This window comes from Carassius auratus, linkage group LG44F (assembly GCF_003368295.1).
Source record: "Carassius auratus strain Wakin linkage group LG44F, ASM336829v1, whole genome shotgun sequence".
NCBI lineage: Eukaryota > Metazoa > Chordata > Actinopteri > Cypriniformes > Cyprinidae > Carassius > Carassius auratus.
Window position 1 is genome coordinate 4826920 of NC_039298.1, and position 23102 is coordinate 4850021.

General features: G+C 42.0%; 1 protein-coding gene across 2 annotated transcripts; it reads right to left on the reverse strand.

Moving 5' to 3' along the window:
- Nucleotides 1–363: 363 nt before the first annotated feature.
- On the reverse strand, nucleotides 364–21560 carry LOC113068365 (chloride intracellular channel protein 1-like). Of its 2 annotated transcripts, XM_026241089.1 has the most exons (7): nucleotides 21217–21560; nucleotides 17757–17866; nucleotides 17338–17463; nucleotides 17100–17206; nucleotides 15727–15908; nucleotides 15466–15653; nucleotides 364–381 (listed from the first exon to the last, which is right to left on the reverse strand). In XM_026241089.1, the coding sequence occupies exons 1-6, from the start codon at nucleotides 21253–21255 to the stop codon at nucleotides 15492–15494; spliced, it is 726 nt and encodes a 241-aa protein (XP_026096874.1). In that variant the 5' UTR covers nucleotides 21256–21560; the 3' UTR covers nucleotides 364–381; nucleotides 15466–15491. The 2 variants fall into 2 exon arrangements, with proteins under 2 accessions (XP_026096874.1, XP_026096873.1); XM_026241088.1 differs by lacking the exon at nucleotides 364–381 and having other exon boundaries at nucleotides 14523–15653; nucleotides 21217–21559.
- Between the last annotated feature and the right edge of the window lie 1542 nt (nucleotides 21561–23102).

Sequence of the window (23102 nt, forward strand, 5' to 3'; positions counted from 1 at the left end):
TCATAAAAAAATTAATGGAACAGGATTCATATTTTTCTGTAGCAGAGCAGCGGTGAGTGTAGATTAGCACTGTTTCCAGTTTGTTAGGTTCTGAAGTAGTGTTTGAACCCGAGAGCTGTGACGCATGACGTCAGACCTAACAATGTGGCTGTGATGAGGCCACTGAGATACGAAACGAAACTCAGAATGACACAATCCTGACAAAGAGAGAGACAGAGGCTAGCAGAGAACAGACAGGATTAAAGAACAGACCATCTGTCCGTCCCTCATTTCTCAAACAAATCCACCACATTCCTATCCTTTTTGGGTTGGAATCACATGACTCTGAAAGATCTTGTCTGAGATTTGCATTGGTGTGTGTGTTTGTGTGTGTGTGTGTGTACCTTTGGCATAATCACTAGTAAACCGTTTATCCGACTGTGTGTCACACCTGGATTGCTGTCATTTGATTTCCCTGCTGCTCTGCATGCTTGTAACTTGGAACAAACTGGCTGTGCCTTACAGAGAAAAGAAGTAAGACCAGTTTTCGTATCCACTAAACATTTTATCTTACCACTAAGAGTTCTCCTAAATAGCAGTAAAAAATTTTAGCTAAGAGTTTTATTCTAAAACCTATCCACAAAGCTGCTGAGAAAGACATGTACTAGAGGAAAGAAAGAAGTCTTAAAGGGATAGTTCACCCAAAAATGAAAATGTGATGTTTATCGGTTTACCCCAAGGCCATCCAATATATAGGTGACTGTTTCTTTGGTAGAACATAATTTATGATTTTTAGCTTCAGGTGTTGCAGTCTCTCAGTCGTACAATGATTGGCAACGATCGGCCTGTGCAAGAAACTGAACAGTATTTATATAGTTTTAGTTTTACCGCTGATTAACGCAATGTCCAAACTGTTCGAACTCTTGTGAACGTGCTTCAAAGCCCACCACAATCACATTGTGTTTTTAGTTCTAGACAACAGCAAACCAAAAGCTGTAGGAGTTTGATAGTGGCATCTGCTTAGATTACTTACTGACGCCATCATACTCAATATTACATGCCTGGAATATGGAAAGCCAAACTGCTAAATTTGAACAGAAAAGGCTGACTCTCCTGGCTTCTTTGTAGCCAAAGGGGATCAGAGGGAAATGCACCACCATCATGATGAAATCTAAAGGATTCTTTCTCATCCTCACTGGCTGTCTGCCTTTAGCAGGTAGGATTAATCTAAAAACAAATTATTGTTTCAACCAAAGAAACCTGCAAACTGCTGAAGATAATATGCTGGGCTGGTGTAGTGCCGAATGTAGATTATGTTGAATCTAGCTTTAGAACAGTGTAGAAAAGATCTCAGCTGTAATTTGCTTTGAGCTGGGACCATTTTCTAATTATATAAAGCCTCACTTTGAGTTTTTGCCATTCAGGGTCTACAGAGTGAGAGTACAGACCAGGGACGGACTGGGAGTGAAAAACGGCCCTGGATTTTCTCAAAAAAGATCATCTGGTTACCATCTTGACTGGAAAATGCTGTTTTCATCGTCAGTTTTTCATGTATTATTTGCTCATGTTATTGAATGTTTACATTAGAGGGGCACGTCCTACTACACTGAAATTAATATGGGGAACGGCTGGAAACTAGTGACCTCTCTTGGTTGGAGAAAGCATTAAACTGAAAGCATTCTTTAACGTGACTTACATTTCAAATATTTTAAAATTGATCATCCGAGTCTAAAATGATCGGGCCTTATATGGTTTCGGTCTCTTCTAAGGAAAAATAGATTGCTTTAGCACCCCCTAGTGTCGGCTGTAAACATAAATTTCTCTAACACTTTTTCTTTGATGATGAACGAGCAGGCAAACGGCTGTTAAATGGATGGCAATTCTGGACTTCTCCAGAACGTCCAGATGGCCAGTCTGCCCCTAATACAGACTAAGATTAGGATATATTCCTAAATTCATCCGTATTTTGCAATCTTTCCAGTTCACATGTTCAGAATGAGTAAAGCACAACTCTATTCCATGACAGTTGCTAAAGATTTCAATACCTTAATTGCATGCTACGTTAGGATGATTCTAAGGGCCCACACACTTTTGGGCCCCTGGAGATCTTTTATAGTAGCAGTAAAAGTACTAGTAGTAATGCAATAAAAATTATAAATGTATCAACCAAAGATTTACATGTAAAACAAAATTATGGCTTATTTCTCCATTTCCAGCAAAATCAACTGAGGGCGTCAGATCCTTTTCCTATTTGGCACCTAACCTCTGGAATAACCTACCTGACATTATTCAGGAGGCAGACACACTCTTGCAGTTTAAATCTAGATTAAAAATCTCTTTAACCTGGCTTACACATAACATACTAATATGCTTCTTATATCCAAATCCGTTAAAGGATTTTTAGGCTGCATTAATTAGGTAAACCGGAACCGGAAACACTTCACATAACACCCTATGTACTTTCTACATCATTAGAAGAATGGCATCTACGCTAATATTTGTCTGTTTCTCTCTTGTTCCGAGGTCACCGAGGCCACCAGATCCAGTCTGTATCCAGATCAGAGGGTCACTGCAGTCACCCGGATCCAGTACATATCCAGACCAGATGGTGGATCAGCACCTAGAAAGGACCTCTACTGCCCTGAAAGACTACGGAGACCAGGACAACTAGAGTCCCAGATACAGATGCCCTGTAAAGACCTTGTCTCAGAGGAGCACCAGGACAAGACCACAGGAAACAGATGATTCTTCTGCTCAATCTGACTTTGCTGCAGCCTGGAATTGAACTACTGGTTTCGTCTGGTCAGAGGAGAACTGGCCCCCCAACTGAGCCTGGTTTCTCCCAAGGTTTTTTTTCTCCATTCTTTCACCGATGGAGTTTCGGTTCCTTGCTGCTGTCGCCTCTGGCTTGCTAAATTGAGGTCACTTCATTTACAGTGATATCGTTGACTTGATTGCAAATGATTGCACAGATACTATTTCACTAGCTAGGACCAAGCCACAAACAAGCTATGAAACTGTTAGTTGGACAGAGAGTTGGGGAAGAGTAGAAAGAGGATGAAGGGATCGAGGGACTAGGATGATGGTCAGGTTGATCAGGGCATCCAGAATTGATGGTTCACAGAGACTCAGGGTGGGGGTACCGTCTCTATATTTATACCGTCTCATATATTTAGGCCAGAAAATGAGGAACCCACGATACAACCTGATAGAAAGATAATGTGGGATAAGTTTGGCTGAATGGATGAGAAAGGGCGGGTTCAAGAGAACAAGACAAGCAGTACGGTATGAGGTGGCCTGATATATATATGGAGGTTTTTAGAAGTCAGGTGATTGTTTGGGGCGTGCCCCTGCTCCCAAACCTTGTTAAAACCAATTAACTCCATGAACTGAGATAATGACTTCACTGCATTCAAGGATGAACTGCGTTTAACTGTTAATTTGCATTACTGATTAATTAATGTTGTTCAGTTGATTTTACACAATCTGTTTTGTTTAAAGTGCTATATAAATAAAGGTCACTTGACTTGACTTAATTATTCTTTGAGTTCGATGAAGATGTAGCCTATAAGTGAAGTCATCAAAAGATCTAAATATTTGTTAGTGCAACTGCCTCCCATGCCGGCAACCCGGGTTCAATTCATGAGCAGGTTGTGTCTCCTGGATACACAGTCAACTGAACCACAGCTCTGCCACCAGGGGCATTTAAATGAATCAGACCACAAGATTTACTAAGGTTTGTGTTAGTCCATTTACTGGTATTCGCAACATGCAAGACTAGTCTAAGCATTTCATGTAACCAGCCACAGAGGCTGATTCTGAGACATTCACTGATCATTCTTGCTCTTTCTCACAACCTTGTCCTGGACATGCTTCACATGCATGTTTCCAGTCATCCCTCCTCTGGACTGTCTGAAGTTCCCCTGGGAGTGTCCCGTGGGCCAGCGATGTCTTACCAGCACAGCTGAACAAACACTGCACAGAGAGTCACTGTACTATTCTACTGGCTGATTAACAAACGGAGCAGAAGAATGAATCAGCACAGTCTGTGGGAATGTGTGATACTGGTTTATTTTACTTTCCCACACCTTGTGTCTTGTATGTTGTGTCCATGTTTTCTGTCCCTGTCCGCTTGCGCAGGGCGACAGAATATACAGTTTGTATAAAAAAAAACATTACATCTATGGAGAGTCTCTACATAGATAGTAAACCAGATGTGTGAAGGTGAAGTAGTGAAGGTTTTTCAGAGTATGAATTAGAGGAATTTCATGTTTTTAAGTTCTGCACATGTGAGTGAGTAAAAGGGTGTTCCCTAAAAAAAAAAAGTAAATGACATGATGTGACATTTAGCCAAGTATTGTAACCCATACTCAGAATTCGTGCTCTGTATTTAACCCATCCAAAGTGCACACACACACACCCACACACACAGTGAACACACACCCGGAGCAGTGAGCAGCCATATATGCTGCGGCACCCAGGGAGCAGCTGGGGGACCAGTTGTAATGATCGGGGACACAGGAGACGAGAGATCCATGAGCAGTGTGAGTTTAATGGGTAATCCAAAATCAGAATCAAACAAGCAGGGGGTCAAAACCAAAAATCAGTCCAAAACACAAACAAACAAATAAACAGGAAGAGGACTCGAAATACTAGGAACGCGAGGAAAACTGGTGACGGAAAGTAAAGACTCCATCACACAGACAGAAACAGACTGGATTAAATAGGCAGGAAAATGACTATGAAAGTGAAGACACCTGAGTGCAATTAACAGGTGTGCAATTACTGTGATGAAGGAACAAGGCCTTGTGGGAATTGTAGTGCCTGAGGTGAGGTGCCTATGGGGAAGTGAGAGCACTAGTGGACACCCGGAGAAACACAGACAAGACACTGTGACATTACCCCCTCCTCCACGGAGCAGCTACCAGATGCTCCACCCAAACACAAGAACAAGCCAAGGAACACAGAGACCAGGAGGGAGGTGGACTGGCGGAGGACCAGGGGGAGGGACGGAGGGCCAGGTAATAGAGGGAAACAGAGAGCAAACAAAAATCTGAATCAGAATGAGCTTTATTGCCAGGCATGTTTACACATACGAGGAATTTGTTTTCGTGACAGAAGCTCCACAGTACAACAGAATGACAGCGACAGAACATAAAACACATAATAAAAGAATAAAAAATACAAAGTAGATAGTGAATGACAATATACAAATTGACAATGGTAGGCAGGTATATTACAAAATGCAGTTATGTATGTACGTATATTATGTGCAAAATTTAAGTGTATACTAAGTATGTGTGTTAGATAAATAAGTGTATGTGTATATAAATATAAAGTGTAGTGTGTTCGCAGTTATTATCAGCTGTTCATAAGATGGATTGCCTGAGGGATTGACTCACTCTGGATAAGTACAGTTCTTGAATAGAAGGGAGGGTTGTTCCGATGATTCGCTCAGCAGTCCGGACTACCCTCTGTAGTCTTCTGAGGTCAGATTTAGAAGCTGAGCTGAACCAGACAGTTACTGAAGTGCAGAGGATGGGTTCAATGATGGTGTAGTAGAACTGTTTCAGCAGCTCCTGTGGCAAGTTAAACTTCCTCAGCTGGCGAAGGAAGTACAACCTCTGCTGGGCCTTTTTCATGATGGAGTCAATGTCAATGTCCCACTTCAGGTCCTGAGAGATAGTGGTGCCCAGGAACCTGAATGACTCCACTGCAGTCACAGGGCTGTTCATGATGGTGAGTGGGGGGAGTGCAGGGGGGTTTCTCCTGAAGTCCACGATCATCTCCACTGTTTTGAGCGTGTTAAGCTCCAGGTTGTTGAGAGTGCACCAGACAGCCAGCTCTTTTACCTCCTGTCTGTAAGCAGACTCGTCACCGTCCTGAATGAGGCCGATGAGTGTGGTGTCGTCTGCAAACTTCAGGAGCTTGACAGAGGGGTCTTTAGATGTGCAATCATTAGTGTACAGGGAGAAGAGCAGTGGGGAGAGAACACAGCCCTGGGGAGCTCCGGTGCTGATTGTACGGGTGCTGGATGTGTATTTTCCCAACCTCACTAGCTGCTGCATGTCTGTCAGGAAGCTGTTGATCCACTGACAGATGGAGGTGGGCACGGAGAGCTGATTTAGTTTGGGCAGGAGGAGGTTTGGGATGATCATGTTGAAGGCCGAGCTGAAGTCCACAAACAGGATCCTCACATAAGTCCCCGGTCTGTCTAGGTGTTGCAGAACATAATGCAGTCCAATGTTTACTGCATCGTCCACAGACCTGTTTGCTCTGTAGGCAAACTGAAGAGGATCCAGCAAGGGCCCAGTGATTTCCTTCAGGTGGACCAGCACCAGTTTTTCAAATGACTTCATAACTACAGACGTTAGGGCCACAGGCCTGTAGTCATTTAGTCCTGTAATTTTGGTTTTCTTAGGAATGGGGATGATGGTGGAGCGTTTGAAGCATGAAGGGACTTCGCACAGCTCCAGCGATCTGTTGAAGATCTGTGTGAAGACGGGGGCCAGCTGGTCAGCACAGGATTTCTGACAGGCTGGTGTAACACAATCTGGGCCAGGTGCTTTCTTCCTTTTCTGCTTCCGGAAGACCTGGCGCACCGCATCCTCGCTGATTTAAATTGTGGGGGAGAGGGGGGATGCAGGAGGTGAGAATGGTGAGAGTGCTTGTTTGGAGAGGTGTTCAGGATGGGTTGCAGGAGCTGTTAATGGTGTGAACGGTTGTTTGGAGAGGCATTCAGGGCTTGTTGCAGGAGTTGTGAATGGTGTGAATGGTTGTGTGGGGAGGCATTCAGGGCAGGTGATGGGTGTTCTTTCAAACCTGCAGTAAAACTCGTTCAGATCGTCTGCCAGTCGTTGATTCTCCACAGTGCTGGGGGGTGGTGTCTTTTAGTTGGTAATCTCTTTCAGACTTTTCCACACTGATGCGGAGTCATTGGAAGTGAACTGAGTCCTTTTATTTCAGAATAATTCCTCTTTGCCACTTTGATCTCTTTTTCCAGTGTGTATTTAGCCTGTTTATACAAGACATTGTGTCACAGGTCGGAGCGGACCACAGATGTCGTGAGTCTCGCCCCTCCCAAGTTTCCACCTCGAGGAGGTCCCAAGAACACCCCAATGACCAGACACACGAGAGAGACTGAGTATAATTAAAACAAACTTTATTTAAATTATTTAAAAGGTGGGAAGGGAAGGGAAAAGGGAATCTAAAATCCACTCTCGGGGCCAGAGAGTATAGGTCCGAGTCGCTTCTGACTCTGTCACAGGGACTCTCAGGTAAGCCTGTAGGTAATTTGTGTCCTTTCCTTCACGTGACTCAACAGGGTTTTTCTCAGTAGTGCCTTTGTCTTTCTCCTGCAGGAGAACCGTCGGTGGGGCCCTTCCAGTCCCTGCATGCAGAGTAAAGAAGGTAAGTAATTCTGATGAATTCTGGGTCCACAGGTAAGTATGCAGTTGAATATATTCTTATAAGGTCTTGGCCTTCGGTGTATAGGTAAGTATGCAAGAAAGATACACAATCCTTAACTTCGATTTTCGTCCAGGTAAACCCTACGGATGGAGTTTGCAGGTGAGTATGCAAGGGCGATGCACTGGTATTTCACTCGGGGCATACAGGTAAGTATGCAGAAGGACAACTGGGTCTTTACTTTGGACGTACAGGTGAGTATACAAGGGCAACTAGAGCTTGACTCTGGGCATACAAGTAAGTATACAAGGACAATATGCTGGCTCTTAGCTTTGGGCGTACAGATGAGTATACCAGGGCAATATGCTGGCTCTTAGCTGTGGGCGTACAGAGGGGCATACAAAGAGCAACTGGAGTTGGATTTCGGGCATGCAGGTAAGTTTACAAGGGCTATACACTGGCTCTTAGCGGTGGGCGTACAGAAGGGCATACAAAGGGCGACTGGAGTTTGACTTCGGGCAGACAGGTAAGCTTACAAGGCTATATGCTGGCTCTTAGCTGTGGGCGTACAGAAGAGTATACAAAGGGCAACTGGAGTTTGACTTTGGGCATACAGGTAAGTATACAAGGGCAATACGCTGGCTCTTAGCTTGAGGCGTACAGATGGGCATACAGGGGCAACTGGAGCTTTGCTCTGGGCATGCAGGTGGGTATATAATGACAATACTGAATGGATACAACTCACAGACCCTGGAAGAGGTGGACGTCAGGCTTTAGCCCTTTTCAGCTCGGGAGTCTAGAGAAGGTGTATATGTCACGACAACTGTGGTCTTCTTCACCGGGGCAGACTTCCCAGACCAACACTCAACACGGTCACCTCCAACCGTGGAAACACTTCCACGACGACTCAGATCCTCAAGCTCAGACCTGTAGGACTGGTAACAGACAGAGTTCCTTCACAAATTTACTTAGCTTCAGTGAATATATGGAGAAAGACACACCACCTCTCGAATTTGACCAAGAGTGGATAGAAGTACAGATTGAAGTTGGTGCACGTTGGGCCTTCCACGGCCTCAGCTGGTGCCACCACGCTGGGTGACTTCAGGTAGGTTGGTGCCACCGGGTATGTACCTCAGGAATGACTCGAACGCTTACCTCTCCTCTCTTCCAGACAACGGACCAGAGATCTAGACAGGGGCGAACCTCTGAAAGCACTCCACAAACAGGTATTCATACACAAGGGCTACACAGTTGGATGTTCATATAGCATCCAACACTTCTCTCAGTCGTCATCCCCCACAATATGCACACTGTTCCTTACTTGCTATTGTTGACACGTCACCACTCGGCGGAGTAGGGGTCCAAAGCCACGAGCGGGCATGTATATAAAAGACGGTCGTCTCACAACACCGGTGCACGTTCTTCTCCACAGGGTTTTCTCTCCCAGCCTAGAGGGTGATTACTGACAACATGACACAGCACGACACTTGCAGACTTCAAGTGTACACACAGCAAAGAAAAGGACTCACCCACTGCACTCCACACACTCACAGTGAATTAGGGTCAAAACCACATAGGACCGGGGATTAGTTCCAGGACGTTGGGGGCACTGATGCAGCAGACGGCCAGAGGAAACGTCACAGCCACGACAAGGCACCAGACTCCTTTTTCGCTGGTTCCGGCTCACCCACCAATCCTATTACGGTGGAGCCGCTCACACTGGTCACAACTCACAAGAGGAATATGGATATTCCACACTTGCAAAATAACTGTTGACTCAATGAATATTTCAGTGTACTCACACTTTAATTAACACTTGATCTTTCCACTTCTCTTCCAGATAACCGACATCCGACACAACTGGCAGCACGATCTCCTTCCTGCAATCCTAGCAGATCTTCAATGTGTGTTAACTTCACATCACACAATGCATCTGAACATGCTCCAATAAAGATATTCGTATACTCAGCCCTGTGTGTGTATCTCTCTTTGCCCAAGCTCCACAGTACACCATACACTCTCTCTCCAACTCTCTCCTCCGCTCCGTTGCACCCACAATAACTACTGGGAATCACCAACCACTTCCTGTGTTTCTGATGCCCTATTTATGTGTCTCCTCTTCACCGAATTGCCCAATCAGTGATCGCCACGCTCAACAAGACACCCGTTCCCAATAACACGCCGATTTGGGTTCGCCGGCATTCCCGGAAGTGGCGGTGTTTGCGATATATGGTCCGGGCGGAACTAATCTTCCTCATCTTTGGTTCCGCCCCGTCACAGTAACTCCGCCACAATTGCCCCCCTTCACGTAAGCATCTTCTTTGGCCTGACGGAGCTGTCTGAGTTTTGCAGTGAACCACAGTTTGTCATTGTTGTAAATTAGTTGAGTCTTTGTAGGAATACACATATCTTCACAGAAACTGATATATGATGTTATGGTTTCTGTGAGTTCATCCAGATCGGTGGCAGCAGCTTCAAAAACACTCCAATCAGTCAGGTCAAAACAAGATTGTAAATCCTGCTCTGCTTCATTAGTCCATCTTTTTACAGTCCTTGATACAGGTTTAGCTGATTTTAGTTTCTGCCTGTAGGACGGTATAAGATGAACCAGAAGGTGATCAGAACGTCCCAAAGCTGCTGATGGAACAGAGTGATATGCATCCTTTATTGTGGTGTAACAGTGATCCAATATATTACTGTCTCTTGTGGGACAAGTAACATGCTGTCTGTATTTTGGCAGTTCACGGGAGAGATTGGCTTTATTAAAGTCCCCAAGAATTATTAAAACAGAGTCTGGATGTTGTTGTTCTGTCTCTGTGATCTGATTAGCGAGTTTCTGTAAAGCTGAGCTCACATGCGCTTGTGGAGGAATGTAAACACTGACCAGAATGAACGAGTGAAACTCCCACGGCGGATAGAACTGCTTGCAGAGTGTTTTGAGATTTGAGCAGCACGTCTTCTTTAACACAGATACATCTGTACACTACCGTTCATTGAAATAAAAGCATGTCCTGCCGCCACGCGATTTCCCCATTGATTCTGCGTCGCTATCCGCTCTAAACAGCTGAAAGTCCGGTAGATGGAGCGCGCTGTCCGGTATGGTGTCATTCAGCCAGGTTTCCGTGAAACACAGAGCAGCAGAGTGTGTGAAATCCTTATTTTTCCGAGAAAGCAGAAGGAGTTCATCCGTTTTGTTGGGTAGAGAGCGGAGATTTGCCAGATGGATGCTAGGCAACGGCGTTCAAAATCTGCGCTTCCTGAGTCTGACGAGCGCTCCCGCTTGCTTCCCCCGTCTGCGCGTCCTGAAGCGTTTGATCAGCGCCGCTGCTCCTCTGACAATAACGTTCAGTAAAACGTCTGAATAATTAAAATCTGGAAAAACTTCTTGTGGTGCGTTCTGCCGAATGTTCAGCAGTTCATCCCTGGTGAAACTGATGGCAGGAATATAACTAAAGACAGGACAAACTAACAAAAACACTAAAACATATGCAGAGCACGTCACGGAGGCAGCCATCCTGTATCGGCGCCAGCAAGTAAGGCCAAACAAAAACAACAAAACACAAGGCCAGGAGAGAACAGAAAGTTCAGGAGCCCAGGGCCGAACCAACAGGGCAGGAATCCAGGGTGGAGCGAGGTGAAACTGGAGCCATGCGGTTGAGACAGAAGCCCACCAGGGCAGCGCAGAAGACCACCACAGCCGTGCGGTTGAGACAGAAGCCCACCAGGGCGGCGCAGAAGACGACCACAGCCGTGCGGTTGAGACAGAAGCCCACCAGGGCGGCGCAGAAGACGACCACAGCCGTGCGGTTGAGACAGAAGCCCACCAGGGCGGCGCAGAAGACCACCACAGCCGTGCGGTTAAGACAGAAGCCCACCAGGGCGGCACAGAAGGCCACCACAGCTGTGCGGTCGGGACAGGAGCTCAACAGGGCGGCGCAAAAGACCACCACAGTGGGATCGATGACACAGGAGATCAAGTCTGGTTAGGCAAATCTGAAAAAGAGAACATGAACAGGTTAAGGGTGGCCTCCGTGGCCACGACAGGATAAGTCGAGCGTTCAGAGAGTTCGGCTGAGACGTGACGAGTCTCTGGAAGTTCTGCTGAGACTTCGAGAGGCTCTGGTAGTTTCAGCAGAGACATGGAGAGGCTCTGGTAGATCAGCAGAGACGTGGAGAGACTCTGTTAGATCCATGCTGTTTTGACTGGATTCAGGAAGATCAATGGTGACTTGACTCTGCTCATGAAGATCATTGGTGACCTGACTCTGCTCTTGAAGATCAGTGGTGACCTGACTCTGCTCATGAAGCTCAATGGTGACTTGCATTTGCTCATGAAGATCAATGGTAACTTGACTCTGCTCATGAAGATCACTGGTGACTTGCCTTTGCCCATGAAGATCACTGGTGACTTGACTTTGCCCATGATGATCACCGGTGACTTGACTCCTGAGGTCTAACTGTGGTAGTGCTTAACTCATGAATGTCAAGGGGGACCTGACCCGACTCTGGGGGGTCACTTGAGGCTGTCATCTTGTGACATCCCTGTGCCCCCCTCTGGACCGAGGGGGATGGTCGGACTTGAGATTAGTGTGTATTATAGTCTTATTCATACAACTGTCTGCTGTTGAATCTGCTTGCTTTCAGATGGAAAAGCATAACATGCTTTGTAATAATAGCATAACGAAATAGATTTGGCAAACAATCTAGTGTATCCTTTTCTTTGGAAAACGTCAAATAATTTTACAATGCATTTTCGCAGAGGTGAGCAATGTAGTGTAGCCAGTCACAGACATGTTTGTTGACTTCTAAAATGCCATGGCCAATCAGAGGAATTTAGGTTGGAATCCACTCACTCCAGTCACCGTTTTTTGTCCAGTGCTAGGTTCTATCATGCTTTTTTCTAACAAAGACATTTAAAAGTTTCATCGTGTAGATTGTATTCATTGTATTTTTATTTATTTTTTAACTGTGTTAGATTACGATGAATGAGTGATTTTTAATAAATTTAAAGGGCGCAGTCTTTGCATGCTGTATAGCCTACAATGTTTTATTCATAATTTATATAAAACTCGGAGAAAGCTAACTTGTATAAAACATTATATAGAAAAATATAATTTCAGAAGCACGTGATACTGCAACGGATCTGGTCCAAGCACAGGATTTAGGTAAAAAAAAACAGTTATTATTTGTATTAGGAGCCACGCAAAGTCATGCTCAACTGCTTGATTTTCTGATTAATTTAACAGCATATTTGTGAACATGTAAATTGTAAATACTTTATTAACAAGTAATTGTAATACTTTACTATAATGTTCTATTAGTTAATGTAATGAAATCTATTACTATTGTAAAGTACTACCTTAAGAATATATTCACTTGACTTTTTTTTTTTAACAGCAACACCCCCCCCCCCATTCTGATTCAGCTCCCTAAAAAAATATAAAAGCGCCCCCGCCTCCCCCCCCCCCCCAAGTCATGTGTCCTGGAAAATGATGATCTGACAAATATGTACAATGATCAAGCGCAGTTGATTCATTTCTCATCATGTGTGTGGCAGGAAAGCCTGTGGCTGTTGAAGGCACAATAGATCAGTATGCAGCATGTTGAAGCTTGTTCAAATAATGACATAAATAATTTTTCCTATGTGCTGTTGACTGTTATGTGAATATACTTGTTAACTTGATAATAACTGCCTCAACTGAAACACCTGAATATCTTAGCACACATCACAATGGCCTGGAAACATTGTTTTCCAGTGGACTGGAAAAAGACCTGCAATCCTGGTACTTCATTACATAGACTTTTCTTACTAGAGACTTCACCGAGGCTTACGTGATGCTCAAAGGACATAGTTTAGTTTTAAAAAGTCAAGTCAAGTCACCTTTATTTATAGAGCGCTTTAAACAAAAAAGATTAATTTAATCCTTTTTTATCATGAATTAGAAAAACATTGTGTCAATAATGCAAAATGACAAAGGCAGTTCATCATTTAATTAAAAAGTCTCAGATCTCAGAAAAAAAAAGACACTGCTTTTATTGTTTCCTTTTCATCACTGAACATGCAAGCAATCCATGCTGAAAAGATGCATTTATAATTATGGAATTCAGAACAATAACCAAGACACAAACACAATCTGAAAACAGATCATAAGTAATGTAATTGTAATTCACGTACACGATTGGACTATTTCTTCTGTATTTTGTTGGTGTTAATAGTGATCAGATGATTCCACCATCGCTGATCTGAAGTACTCTCGGGTGCTGAGACTGTAGTGAACAGCAAACTGTGATCTTAGTCCCTTGATTGGGACGTCCTGCATCAGCACTGAGATGTGATGTTTGTGTGTGTCCTGTACGAGTGGAGCTGTGGCCTGTCATCACAGTGTGACCTGAGGAGGGAAACTACAGAATGAGTGCTGTGACACGGATGTCTGCAACCCTGCGGTGGCCATCAGCTCCCCCCGCTGGACCGGAGCAGTGCTGAGCCTAACCCTAACCCTAACCCTAGTCCAGCTGGGACGAGCAGCTCTTGATCCTAACTACATTATCAGAAACTCTTATATTCAGAGACAGCACTACGTACCAACACCATCCGTTTGAAAGCAATGCATCAGACTGACTTTCTGGCAAATGCCGTTTGAAAGGAAGTGCCTGCAGCCACTCACACACACACACACACACACACACACACACACACACACACACACACACACACACACACACACACACACGAGTTAAGGCTCGTGGGAATGAGTCATATAGTTACTCAATGCTCAAAATACTGAAACTCTTCTAAATATAAACAGTGAGCTTAAACCCACAGCTTCTAAACGTGACAGCTAATTTGCTTTGCCTTATTTTTTAGCCGTAAACACTAACAACAGTAACTTTTTTGTTTTTGCTAATTCTAGAAAAATAAATGGATGTTTTTCATATTTACAGGTCATGTTCTAGAGGCTGTTCCTACCTATAGAGCACCACACAATGTTTCTGTCATTTTTTCATTATTTCAGTTTTTATATCTGTTTTACTCCATTCATTTAAATAATCTTAAATATGTTGTACATTAATTAAACAATTTATTTTGAAATATTAAGTTGTATTTAACCTGAAGCATTCAATAAATCTACTCAGAGTTTCCTTTTTTCTTATTTCAACTTTATTATAAAGTGTTTTGCTGAATAACAATAGAAATGCAGGAAGAAAATGGCTTTGCCGTAACATCCATCTAATCACTAAGATCCTCACATCATTATCTGCATTGGTGTTGTGTTGGCCATCTGAGTGTAGAGTGGGTTAGGAGACTATTAAGTGGTTAACAGGAAGTGATCACAGAAGTGTGTGTAGGGCTGAGGGTTTACCATTTATAAAGATCATTTAGTAAGGTCTTCTTAGAAACCGCCTGAATCAACTTAAAACATCGCTGGTTTACTCTTTTTCAGAGACTACAAATGTGCATATATTTCAGAACTCTGCCCACACAATAAATAAGAGTGTTTTCAAAGAGCACGCTGACAGTGATATTTAGAGATGAAGAGTCAAATTGGATTCTGATTCATACGGTTTTCACTGAATAACAACGTGTGTTTCAGTTTCTTCTTCTCCCATGATGCATTCATTTAGACGAGCTGAAACATCACACAGGATTCCTGTGGAGTACTTATTGATGAAGCCATGACTTTGTAGTTTGTAAACCAGTTTGTGTAATGTACGTGAAGAAAGCTGTCACTGAAGACTATGATTACAGACTGTAGATAATGACACAGCGAGACATGAGGCGACAACATCCTGCTTGTAACTGCTAGCACACGACCAGAGAACAGAAATACTGAAAAACAAGCACTACTGCTGCCTGGTAATCATTTGATCCTATTTTGTAATGTATCACTGCAGTATGTGCAGAAATGACCTTTGACCTCTGCAGTTCAGCTGTTTAAAAAAAGAAAAGAACTATAAAACCACGTTTAGTTGAAAGATGAGACTTCTGCTAGTGCAAACAAGCTCTGGTGCTCGCGACACACAGGAACCAATTGAAACATGGGGACAATCTGTAAAGAGAACCGGTAATAAAGCACATGAGTGTGTGTGTGTGAGTGTGTGTTCTTCTATTTGAGCGCCTTCACGACGGAGGAGTAGGCCACGTGTATCTCCTCATCGCTGGGACAGGTGGAGGAGAACTCCTCTCGGGCATACGCCGCGTCCAGGTATCGCCACAGAGACGTCAGCGAGCGAGGGATGGAGAACCCTCGAAACTTCAGACACACCACCTGAGAGCCAGGAAAGAGAGGATCAGCTGCGTTCCTCAGCTCTTCTGCTAAAGCATCGCTCGGTCTGACTCACTTTGACGATGTGCAGCTTGGGCAGCAGGTTACAGTCGGCCAGAGTCAGCTGCTGACCATCCAGGAAGGGGCGGGAGGAAGTGACATCATCATCAGCGCTGTTCTCATCGATCTCGTCTGGCAGAGGAGAGCTCAGGTAGTCATCCAGCTTCTTCAGGGCCTTCAGTAAACCCTTCTCCAGATCTGCACCAGGAAAAACAATAGCAATTTAAAAACCCACAAAATGGTTTGACAAGTGCATTTTCCTTTCCCTCTGTGGACGTATTTCCTGTTCAAGCACATGTCGAGGCTTGTCATATTTACAGGGCTCTATATATTTTCTCTATGTGTGATTGATAGGCCTCACAGTAATATGAATGTCCAGTCTGATATTCACACGAGGTTCGTCTGTTCAGACATGCTGAATGAAGAATGCAGTTTAGTCTGACATCAGGTGGCAGTGTGGAAAAGCTGAAACACCATCTGCTGTTTAGGATGCAGATATAAGATATTTTCTATTTTTTCTATTTCTGACACCTGCCTGACACAGAGAAGAAATTAAGATAAGCTTGTCTTAAAACATCCATGCAGATTTTTTTCATTTTTATTTTATGATGTTTATCAAACTACACCAAATACAAGAGTACGGAGAGCCCAAACGCTTCCTCTTCCGAACAGTCTGAAAGCACCACCAAGTCCACTCGTATCGGCGCGATGGGAAAGAGATTAGATTACCTCCTGGTAAAGAATCCAGTAGCACTGACAGCATGCACACAGTCTGAAAAGACACACTGACTCTTGTTCATTTAAAATAAACTATTTATCCAAACTTTAGCTTCAGACTCTCCTCTGTGAACATGCCTAAACCAGGTGAAAAGCCACAAGGTTTCAGCAAAACCAATTTGTTCACATGAAACACAAAAGATGGGATGTGACTGAACACAATCAATCACAGAACTCAAACATTTCTCTGTGTCTCGCACTCAAGAGCCGGTCACACGTTTCATTTCATTGATTATATGCCTGTGAATCCACGAAACTCAAGCTCATGTGGATTTGACTGTTTTCCTGTACATTGAGAACTCCTGAGCTGTGAATTCCTATCATTTAAAGATATGTGACCAATAAAATATGAATAGCTCATGTTGTCACCTCTTGGCTAAAATGAATTAAATGCGCATTTAAAATCTGCAGGATTGCAGTTTTCTCCAGTAAAATGGAGAAGAATATTTGTATTATAAGTTAAATGATGTATTTGTGTAATAACGCAATGTTGCAGTGTCTGCAGTACCAATGAAACTGGTTATTATTCAGACCTTGGACAGTTAGGCCTAGGCCTGTCTTTTTACACATTTCTAAAAGAGTGAACACCATTAGCAGCACTCTTGCACTCACTGTCGTTCATCTGCGGGTTTGAATTCTTAATGTAGGCGGAGAACTTGGAGAACACATCCAGACCTGCGGTGTTTGATTCAGGGTTGCGAGCTGCCAGCCGAGGATATCTGTTGTGTCGGACGGAGGGATGAAGAGGAAGATATCGTAAACATTACAGCTGTGAAATGTAGGAACGAAATACAAGCACAAACACAGTGATATGGAGGCAAATCAAGCATGCGTTAATGAAGAGAGTTACTTAGGAGGGCAGAGGGTTTCCTCCAGGAACTCTTCGATCTTGTTGGTGTCCGTCTTCACCTCGGAGCCGTACAGCAGGAAAGGAGGCTGAGCGCCAGGAGCCAGATCTTTGAGAATGTCTGGCTTCCTACTCACAACACAGAGAAAAGGAATAGCAGACTACTTGTTTTCCACATGCTACTTGTGCAAAATGCTCAATGCATAATGTGCAGTTTGTTGGAGATCCCACAATGCAATGCCTTTAACATGACCTTCTAGTTCCAGTGTGAATGAAAATTTATTTTTTTTAAATTGGACCACCAATTTTTTTTTGAATACAATGTAGCATACTGTTGGTTTGAAATGGTACAAGTCTAGGTTTCACTTGAATTCATACATGTATGCATCTGTGTTAGATTCATGACTGCACAGAAACCCCACCTCTTCATGTCCACGGTGGTCACATTAAAGGTCACGCCTTTGAGCCACAGGACCATGAAGAGCCGCTGAGAGAACGGGCAGTTCCCAATGCTCTGACCATCACTTCCTGCCTACACACACAACAGAGACACAATTCATGCTTAGAAAACTATTACAAAAGGACTTTGAGTTGTGTTTTTGTGCCCAGCAAGGAATCATATTGCACCCAAACTGTGAATGTGGATAATCAGTAGCGTCCAGCATGAAGAGTGATCTTTACGATAATCAGTTGCATTGCTTTTGAAAGATGTTGACACCTGTAACAGTCCAGAAAAGTTGAGACTTTTAAGACAGTTTTAGGAATTCGATGAGTTGAAGGTGATTTGAACCACATTACAAGTGAAACAACATCTTTAAATTGAAGAAGCAGTTAAAAAACCTTATCCTTCATGAGCAAGGAAGCAAATAATCCAGCACGTTCAGACAGATTGGTAGGATTTGAGCCATTTCTGTTCCCTCAGATGACACTCTCTTAAGAACTAGCATGTGTCCATAACAGACATGACATGACGTGGACTCAGAGAAGCAAGTTAAGACTTTATATGTGAAGCAGAAGCCAGACATCTGTCCAGAAGTGCTTCTGACTTCTCTGGGCCTGGTCTCACCTCAGATGGAAAGCAGAACAGTGGAGAGGTGTGTGTGTGTGTGTGTGTGCGTGTGTGTGTGTGTGGGCGTGCTATAATGGAAGTCCTCACTGGCGATAGGGCAGACGACTGTTCTTTAGGAAAAGTCTCCAGTTGTAGAGCATGTTCTGCATGTTTGAACCCTTTCCAGCAGTGACTGCATGATTCTGAGATCAACAAAGGGACTCATAACTATCACAACATGTGCAAACATTCATGCTCAAATAGGCATCATAATGCATTAAGAGCATTGCACTGAATAGGATAAGGATTTTGTTTGAAGGTCAGGTTTTTTTCATTTCGGGGCTTTAACACAGATTTTTTCTGTCAGATTTATTAGACAGAAGTGTTAAGCAAACGAATGGAGACTGAGAATAGAAACTCTGTCGCTGATATTCTGTCATGAATCGGGTCTCAGCTCTTCCTCTCAGTCACCATCACATTTTCCTCCTGGACTCCATTACCCAGAATCCTCAGCACTTGAACTGATTACACACTCACCTGTTTCCTGTCAGTGGACTATTTAAACCGCACTCAAACACACTGTTAGTGGACACTACTGAGTGGTTTCTCTGTTTTTCTTGCCGTGCTGTGCCAGTGTTTTTGACTTTGAACTTCCTTTGTTTTTTGTGATTGTTTGCCTGTCCTGAACGTTGCCTGTTTTGTGGATTACACTTTGTCTTACTTTGGATACTGTTGTTTGCCTGTGTTCCTCCTGGCCTGTCTTTATCACAATCTGTTCTCAGTGGATCTGTGACTATGGAAATATCTCCATTATCATGCCTGTTCGTTACATATTCTCACAGAAGTGCCACTTCTGATGCTCATTGAGCAAACAGTTAAAATGACAGATATGGGGTGACATAGATTGGCTGACTGGTGACCACTGGCCATGATCTGGATAGGTGTGAGGTTTAGACAGGGGCAGGTGTAATGGAGGAGCTGTTCGGGTAAACCACGCTCCCTTCCCACATGAGCTGCACTAGTGACTGCGGCATACATTGGTAAATATCGAGCACTATAGAGGAGAGCATACTCTTAGATTGACTACACTGAACATATACTGCATATTAGGACATACAAATGAAGGAATTAAGGAATAAATCAACCATAATGTATCTATTTAACTGACTCTTTGATTTATTTACTTATTTAAAATTTAAAATTAAAATAAATAAAAAATAACTCATTCTATAGCACTTAGCATAACAATTAGCCATAGAATATGATTAAATGTTCATAATGTAATAATTTTCTCAATTTATTTATTTGAGAATTTAGAAAATATGTGCTCACAATGATATGTTTTTCACATAATGTAATGGATTATATTGTGAAACACTTATTACATTATAAACACATGACAAGAAAAATTAATAACAATTAATTGCAAAATAATCATGATTCATAATCTATTTGCAGCACACTATGTATATATACTGTATATATATACATATATATATATATATATATATATATATATATATATATATATATGTATATATATGTATGTATGTGTGTATATATATATATATATATATATATATATATATATATATATATATATATATATATATATATATATATATATATATGGAACAACATTTTTCTATCAACATAAAATTATGAGCACATTAGGTTACATTGTGAAGTTTCATAAAAATTGCACAAATTTTGTGGTTTGACCTGCTCCATCATTTTAATTAGCTATGGCCTCAAAACAGATTTGAAGTTTTATGCAATGGATTAATAAATACATATAATCAACAATAAATGTAATATAATAATTAGAAAAGTAACCATAAAAAACTACATATTTTGCATATTCATACTTTAATCTGCTGTTTTTTTCTGACTAATTTCTACCAGCCAAATCTTCCTGTAGTTCACCGAACACAAGTTCTTCACACACTCCTCATGATGGAAACAGTGTAGGCTCACACAAGATGATACGATACGATACAAGTACCATAGCCACACCCTTCAGTCTGTGGATTCATTATTGTTCTCTGTTTGATGATGGTTGAAAGTGCGGTTTGCTTCATTAATATTACTTTAGTCATATAAATCATTGGTGCTATTTTTTTCTTTTGTTTTATCTTGTGCTACTCTCTGAGAACTCTTTTTACTGCATATGAACATGAAGCACATATAATGATCTCTGCAGTGAGCAGATCTCAACCCAGTTGAACAGTTGTATGGGAGATTTTGGACTGAGGCGTTAGACATCATCACACATCAAACGGAGGAATGTTCCCCCAGCAGAGGTTTGGGGAGCGCTGGAGATGTGCGGCACCCAAACACCTCACTGTCCTGTTCATCACCCTGAATCTGCTCTCAAACAGTGTGCTGTGTTACTGTAAGTGCTATAGAAATACAGTTCAGATGACCTGGCTGTAATACTATTACTACTAACATTATACACAACAATAAAAATACTAGGAGAAATAATAAATGCATTAATATGTAGTTTAGTTTCATAGGTAGTTTAAAACTATATTTAGATTAAAAGAAAATCACTGTTTTCTCTTTCTCCCTCTCTCTATAGAAAACGGTGATTATATATATATATATATATATATATATATATATATATTTTTTTTTTTTTTTCATAAGGTAAATAAGGAAATTCATAATTTAAAAACCGTTATTACATTACAATTTGATCACGTTTTGAGGCAATTACTACATTACAACCCGTTTATAACAGTAATAATGTTTGGTTTATTCCATGATGTGAAGGTATTCAGTTGGCTAAAGCTGTGAAGGTCTGACCGAATGCCTCTGATGAAACTCGCCTTGACGAAGAGCTCGACCTCGGGCCTCTCCTCACTCATCTCGACGGTCCTCCGGTAACACACGGATCCTGCAGCAACCTCTCGTGCTCCTGAAGCCTAGCTTTCTCCGAGCTCACTTCCGCTCTGCCTTCAACAGTTGGAAACTGTGCAACTTTTCCCCTTCGAGCTATGAATTTCGCAGTGGGAGGGGAATTTGGAGGAAGTCCAAATAAACGCCGCCAAAAAGTGTCTTATTTCCGCGTGACTAATAAACTGTACAAACGTGTACTGTTAGCGTCTTGTGTCGAAATCTGTAACATCTACAGCAAGCTCAGCCTTACTTCCTCTCTCTCTCTCTCTCTCTCTCTCTCTCTCTCTCATTTCCTGATTTCGCGAGTCTTGAGCTTCCTCTCACTTGTAACATTATAACTGTTGCTTATAACTAGGCAACTGTTTAATATGCATGACGACACTCGTCACTTCTGTACTGCATAAACACTGCATATTTTAGTTATTATGAAGTCGTTTAAAAGCAGTATTTTTACTGGTCCTACTATACTGGTCTTAAAGCAATAATTAATTTAACTTATTTTAATGATAAGTAACTATTCATTATAAGTCTAATGAGACTTTTGCTTAGGTAAAGTTTATATTAGGCTATATATAATAGAAGTGTTTCTCTTTTATTGCCAACGTAATTCTGACATCTAGTGGTAGAAACCTGAGAAATGACCATAGTGAATTAGTTTAAGTGTCTCTTCTCTGGTGTTAAACACATGAAGTGGCCAGCACAGAGCAATAGAGACCCTGCTCAGCTCTAGCATGAAGATAAACACACCTGGAAGCCCTTCTTCATCCTCCATCTCCTGACAGATATACTGTACGTATTAGTACAAGCAAAGGCCTGTATTTCCCACAGGAAAAGAAGAAATAATAAAACGTGGCTAAGCTTCCTGAATGATTCATCTTCATATAGACTATCACTAAATAATTAAAAGCTTTAGAAGATTTAGATTAGAATGTTAGAAATCAATAATTTGTTAAAATATCATAAAATAGGTTTCAGATCAAAACTTTTCTGGTGTTTAAAGTTAATTGCTTGCATTAATGTTGTTTATTTCTTTGATTTGATTAGTTTGTTGTTCGTAATATATGAGTTAGATATGACTGGGCATGTCTATTATATGAGTGAGATTGGTGTATTCTTGAGAATATGAAATGTGAAGGCATAGATGTGGATCCAGGCGCAGGGTTCAAATAAAACACGGGGTGATATATACCTATAAAAAATTGTTTCTGTTCAATGCAAGCTGTATTGTATAGCACTATGAATGATGAACACCTTTTTTTGCATTTCTTACACACTATTTTCCTGTTTAATGCTGTTTAGTTGCTTTGTCACGATCTGTATTGTTAAAAGCAAGGTGACTTGACTATCTACATTTATTTGTCTGATTCAGAATAGCATTCAACTCTTACAGTTTCTGCCATCTCCCAAGGCTGTAGATGTAATGTGTGTGTTATTTCTACGAAGACACAGCACAAGAAGAGTGTAAAAGAAAGGTGGGCTGTTTTAAGAGTGTGGTTAGAGCGCTCAGACGGCTGAAGTCATTAGAACGAGAGGAAAATGTGAAGCATACAGACGCGCCTTCTCTGTGCTTTCCAAACACGCCTCTAACAAACTAGAGTTAGAGTTTCCCCATTCTCTGTCTCAGAGCACAGACGTATGATTTCACACATCCCAACATGGACTCAGACTCAGATCATTATAATATTTAATCTTATAATAAAAAAAAAAATGTTGGACTTACATGAAAGTTTATGATGGCATAAAGAAGCTGTATTAGATGTACATATAAATATCTTCACAATAATGTTATACTGTGTCACTTTTAATACTAACAAAG

Coding starts and splice junctions, on each gene's coding strand:
- LOC113068365 (XM_026241089.1), bottom strand. CDS start 21,255: ATGAGTGAGGAGAGGCCCGAGGTCGAGCTCTTCGTCAAG. Junction 17,464..17,756: donor ACCACCGTGGACATGAAGAG/GTGGGGTTTCTG, acceptor TGTTGTGAGTAG/GAAGCCAGACATTCTCAAAG. Junction 15,654..15,726: donor CCAAGCTGCACATCGTCAAA/GTGAGTCAGACC, acceptor CCTGGCTCTCAG/GTGGTGTGTCTGAAGTTTCG.